Source organism: Trachurus trachurus, assembly GCF_905171665.1.
Source record: "Trachurus trachurus genome assembly, chromosome: 14".
NCBI classification, from domain to species: Eukaryota; Metazoa; Chordata; class Actinopteri; order Carangiformes; family Carangidae; genus Trachurus; species Trachurus trachurus.
The window spans coordinates 6,286,393-6,292,392 of record NC_139903.1 but is presented as its reverse complement, the minus strand read 5'-3'; the positions used below and the strand labels follow the sequence as shown (position 1 = coordinate 6,292,392).

At 35.7% G+C, this 6,000-nt stretch overlaps 1 protein-coding gene across 1 annotated transcript in view; it reads right to left on the bottom strand.

Annotated features, from left to right (window-relative positions):
* Nucleotides 1-619: 619 nt before the first annotated feature.
* Nucleotides 620-6,000, bottom strand: part of LOC310997539 (uncharacterized protein) — a 71,599-nt gene continuing 66,218 nt past the window's right edge. The window contains exons 2-5 of the mRNA XM_083987277.1: nucleotides 4,415-4,472; nucleotides 3,794-4,123; nucleotides 3,223-3,366; nucleotides 620-1,279 (exon numbers count right to left, since the gene is read on the bottom strand). Coding sequence (XP_083843403.1) covers nucleotides 1,146-1,279; nucleotides 3,223-3,366; nucleotides 3,794-4,123; nucleotides 4,415-4,472 — 666 coding nt within the window. The 3' untranslated portion in view covers nucleotides 620-1,145. The remainder of the gene's footprint in view (nucleotides 1,280-3,222; nucleotides 3,367-3,793; nucleotides 4,124-4,414; nucleotides 4,473-6,000) is intronic.

The window sequence follows — 6,000 nt, the reverse complement described above, 5'->3', positions numbered from 1 at the left end:
TCTGTGATATTGTATCATTGCCTTCTACGTTTATGTTGCCCTTTTATTTAAATTGTGCATTTCATATAATGTTGGGTCATACATTTTAGCAGCTAAATCAATGGGGGTCATAGTTTGCCAGGGTTGTGTTGTTATTTTACCAGTTCCTCTACAAAGTCATTTACATTTATGCAATATTTGAAATGTATTTTCACACATATTGTTATATAAATGGAATCCAAGCAGTTACAGTATGTGATATGCAGTTACAGCTCTTTTCTCCTGAGGTCTGCTTCTGCTGAGAGACTATTACGAGTCATGCTATTATGCTACCAACATGGACCAACATGTCATATGTCCACTCTAGTTCACTTCCAATGCACACTAGAGTAAACTTGAAAGAAGTAAGGTTAGAGATTATAGCATCAAGTTCTGTCTTTACTCAGCCACTATGTGTATAGGTTAGGGTCAAAATAAGAATACAAGATTAGATCAAAGATGTTCAGAAAGGTAGAGTCTGAGATATGGTTATGCTGTGATAGACGGAGGTTTCTGGTCGGGGAGTCAACACAGTGAAGCACGAAACTCACTTTACATGTGGAATAAAGTGCAGAGAACCAAATAATCTGTCGTAGTCGTCGTCGTTGTAGTAGTAAAATCCTTAAAATTACACTGAGACAACTTCGCTTTGACCGTGTCGACCCAGGTAACTGGAAAGAAATTAATGCTGAAATGAATCATTTATTCATTTAATAGCTTTGACAGTAAAAAAACTGGTAAACCTGGACTTTCGAACATTGAAGATTGAGACTGATCAAGTTATTTCATTGCCTGATCACCATTGAGTTATGTGAGGACCTTTGGCTCCATCGTGTGTTCAGAAATATTCTCTGCAGTGATCTCAACTTGAGAAGTTAAGAACAGTTTACATGCTCCAGATCTAACAAATAGGGTGTCAAATTATTGCGTTAATTGTGATTAATTAATTTATTACAGTCATATTTATATTGTATTTTTTTAATCGCGTTAATCTAATTTTTAATCTCCAACTTTACTGTTTTTGTATGCGAGTTTCCTTTTTTATAAAATCTGTTTTTATGCTTTGGGCTTCTTGTGCTTGAGTTGTTGGGGGTGGAAAACACCCTGAAGTGGACATTGATTGGCTGTCATTGTGTTTGGTCTTGTTTAGCACAAACTGATGAGCTCCCGTTCTTGTCGGGAGGGCAAGGTGAGGAGCGGTGAGTAGTTTTTTGCTTCATCACTCTAACATCAGAGTAGATAATTCCATCCTCAGTGTTATCTGAAAGAAACAAAAATAAAGAATCTTGTGAAATCACAACAGACAAAACATTCAAGCTACAATATTTGTATTGTATTGTATTTTAATTGTTTATACATTATTTTTAACTTGGTACAAGCAAGCAATGGATGGGACCCACTGAGCCCCAAGCCAACAGTGCTACTTCCAGCTACAGTTTTGGTGGCACTGTGACCTTAACACATGGAAATAGATTATAAAAAATATAGATGCTTCGTAGCAGTGGTCGGGGCCAGGCAATTTTGGACAAATTTAGGCAAATCTGAGTAACAAGAGACAAAATAGGGAAACAACAAGAATTGTCAAAATATCAAAAAATTCTGTTATCAAGACTTAAATCTGATAACTCATATATTCTACATCTTGACATTGTTAAAAATAAATCACCAACATTTCCAAGTTTCTGCTTTCTAAGTGTTTTGCTTCATAAGAAAAACATCTAATGTTTAAAAATGCCACTCTTACATCGACTGCAATTGTTCCCATAGACTACTAGTAGACTACTTGAAAATATTGTCAATTTTTTTTTTTGTAATATTAAAAATATATTTAGCAAGAATTGGCTGGTATATGTTTACAGTACTGTTTACAGTCGAATGTTTTCATGCACTGTAGGCTCAATTTTTCAAATATAAAAAACTGGGTGTTAACTTTGTGGAGGACCGTCTAAAGATGCAGTGCAGCAAATTTGGTGTCAATTGAGCAAAATTGTGGGACAAGAAAGGTTTAAGTTCTACAGTTTTTGAAAAAAAAACTGATGGACTTTTTGTTCTGAATTCTGAATTCAAGTGTACAAAAGTGAAAGTTGCCAAATTGTTGCATGTACGGTTGGTTTGGTAAGAATTTTCCAAGTTTTTCAATTAAAATTTTTTATTTGAACACTTGTATGCAGTGGATTGTGCTTTCAGGGCACGTGACGTCACGGTACTCAGAAGTCGCTACGTAACGGCAAAAAGACGAGTGGCAGAGCCGCCAAAGTTTAAAATTGACGAAAGTCACGAAGCAATTTTCTCCAAGCCCATATAAGTCTGATATGTCTAACTTTGTCAGCATGTCCAGCATGCATGACCTAACAGAACTGCAAACAATCATGAGGATACGTCTCACTTTGACCGAGTTACATTTAAGGACCTGTTTTCAATGGCGGAAAGTAAATTCACACGATCTGTCATTTTTTTTCGATCGATCGGCTGTGTGTACTGTTTCAGTCAGAATGAATTAGTCCTCTAACACATCTACAGTTTGACTCGTCAGAGTTTTTCAGTATAGAAGCAGGTCAGGTTTAAGTGTCGGGATGAAAGTAATGCTGTCATTTCATCCCTCTGCACATTAACAATGAGCCTGTCTGTCACCTTGCCGGTACCGCTGTCACACTGTGTGTTTATAGGATTGATTAAAACGCACAACGTAAACTATGTGACTGATAGTGAAGGAGGAGGGCGGAGACCAGTGGTTAGCTTTAGTTTCTGTTTAAATCTAATGGCTGATTGAATTAATCTTGAAATGATTCAATGATTTCTGGCCACATGTCGGTGCTCGTGGACCAGATGGTTTTGGGGAACTTCTACGGATCATTATCAAGTCCTTCTGACCTCAATTTGTTTTGATACTACATGTTTTACCCGGTTTCGCTGTGTCCGCTGCTATCCTTCACCACGTTGAGAGGTCTGTTTTGCCACTCAGTCCAAACGGAAGGGGCGTGTCCCAGGGCAACGTGATGTAAACAGCCTCTATACACTGACTAATGCAGTACTAAGACAGCCTTCTGAACATCTTGCACAAGTGCGACCTTGTGAAATTTTAACTTCCCTTCAAAAATGGTTAAACTTCTGAACATTTAGTTCACACCCTCTGAACTTAATTTGGCAAAGTGTGAGACTCGGTGAAGTTTAAGATATGGACCTAGTAAAATTTCTTTCTCATACCTTTATTAACAGTCCTGGGTTCTGGGTCCGTTCTTTTCTTCTTATTGAAGTGTTTAATACCAAGAAACAAACCCAAAAGGAGAAGCTCGAAGACAACAGTTGCCGTCACACTCAGAGCCACGAGACCAAGTTTTGAAGTAGAACCTTGAAATGCAAACATTAACCCATTTTAGATTGATACTGAAACTGTTCTGAAGAGGAAAACATTGCTCAAAACCCCACGTGTTTAGACTTATAAGATGCTGTTTTCAATTTTCCTTTTTCAAACCAAAAGAAATAAATTAATCAGACGATTAAACAATTCAACAGATGAAAATGGAATTTAATAATGGTATAAAATACACTACTATTACAGCTTGTGAGCTCGTACAATATTTAAAAGATAACACATTATACATTTTATATTGATATTCTGTTATTGATATACAAGCAAAACAAACAGGTTGCTCAGCGCAGCACCTTCTTATATTTTTATGCAGGATGCATGCATACATTGCAGATGCAGTGTAATTGGTACAGAGCATGAACTGTTGATTCAAAGAAAATAATTTTAGATATTACTTTTTCTTACCTTGTATTTCAAGATGGATGTTGATCTTTAGCAATGATTTACCATCAGGAAGTCCATGTGTTTCCAAAATGTAATCTCCAGAGTCTGTGTTTGTCACTGTCTCAAACTTAAATGTTCCATTGCTGAAAAGTGCTGAGTGATCTCTGTAGTTGCAGTGAATGACCACTCCTGAAGTATTATCTCCCTTGATATCCACAATGACATCACAATTCTTTTTCAGACTTGTCCTTTTATTTTCACCAATGGGTAGGAGAAAAATCAATGGCTCCCCGACGGCTCCAAGACACTGCTGAGCTCCACTGGTTTCAGATATTTTGCACTCCATAGCCCCTGATAGACACAAACACAAATACTCATCGAAACATTGTTCTAGTCAGTGGTTTCTAACATTTAATTTCAAACACAAATATTAAAACTCGGACTTTAGTTAAATCTCTCGTAACTACAGTTTACTTTCCTGTGCTTTTGACCGGCAACAATTTTTTGGCCAACCTAATATTATTAATGACCAATTAAACTGCAACAGTTCACATTAAACACAATTTGATAATAGCCAAAAATGTAGTGACGACTATAGCTATTTTTAATAATTTAAAATGTAGTAAGTCCATCGTATTTTACCTTTTGCCAGAGCTGCTGTTGTCAGAGTTGTAATGATTAAGTAGATGAAATTCATTTTCTGTTGTAAGAAAATCAAATTAAGTTTAAAACATGGTAAATGTCTTCCACTGTATCAAAAACAATAAACACATTTTTTTTTTTACCTTCTAGAACACTATGAATTGTGTTTTAGTTAAAATGAAAAGATGCTATTTGTCTGTATTATCTAATCGATGCATAATAACTATATTTTTTACTCATTACTTTAATGTAACTCCAAACTATCACTCACCTCTTGAACAGTACTGTAGGATGTCTTTGGGCTTTGTGGCTCATTGACTATCGTGTGAATCTTCCACTGACAGTAGGGCAGGTTAACTCTGGTTTGTTGATCTCACTGTGTGGAGAGAACGAGGAAGTCTGTCTGCACACAACAAGTACTACTGAGACGCTTACAGTTTGTTCTTTTTGATGTTTTTTATTGTACTCATTTTAATGACAAACTTTCAAATGAAAACAGCTTTTAACCTGAATAGAACTTGTCAATCTCAAATACTTGAACTTTGACAGTGTTTTGTGCAGAAATTAGGTATTTTTTCTATTGCTAAATGGAATATCTAAGGACATGTCTACAAAATATTTACTAAAGAAAGTTGATTTGTGCAGTGTGTAATGTGTAACTGTATGAAAATGAAATGTTGAAATGGAAAATATACCGGAAGTTATCTTTTGATCTCACAGAAGCGTTTACAGTTTTTCTTCTCAGTTTTTTTTTTTGGATGTGGCTTGTTTTATTATAATTCCCTTCAGATGTTGTCATGTATAAGTACGTATCATGGCCCTTATAAACCACCCTGCAGATGTTGTCTTCTACAGTATGAATTACAATTAAATTGTACTTTGGTGCCACTCTACAGTTTAACAGAACAGTGACATTGGGTCACAGTTTATCTGGATTACGTTATTAGCACATATTAACACATTTCCTTTACAGTTTCCTTTTGAAAACCTCTATACCTGTATTGTCTCTTTATGTATGCTTTATAAAACACTTCCATGATAACTTCTATTGCCATTTTTGATGTTTTATACTGTCCGTATCAACCATGTGATTTCCAGTTACCTTTCTCTTCCCCTTTCAAAAATATCTCACTGAGAATTAACTATTAAAGGACATATTTCGTCGTCCTCGTGGTGGCTATTTCCAAACAGTGTGGTGTACAGAGTTCCCCATAGTGTGCATTAGCTTGTCTAAACCTTGTGAAACATGAAGGAAGTAAAACCATAAATTTGATACATGTTCTGTTGAAAACCACAGTTGTTTTTCTGATGAAATGATGAAACAAGCTTTTTTTTTGTTCCAGCCATGACTTGATGCTTAAAAACCACTGGCCATGTGTCAGTATGTCTGAAAACTCTCACAGATGAAACTGTTAAAATCTTCAAAATTGCACTTAGAAACTCACAGTGACCCTGTTGACTCAGGTAATGGTAAGAATATGAGTTTGGAAATTAATAAAGTATTCATTTGATAACTATGACAAAAAAAAAAGTTATATCTTGACTTTTGAGCATTGAAGATCCTGCACAGTGTCCATTTCTAAAGT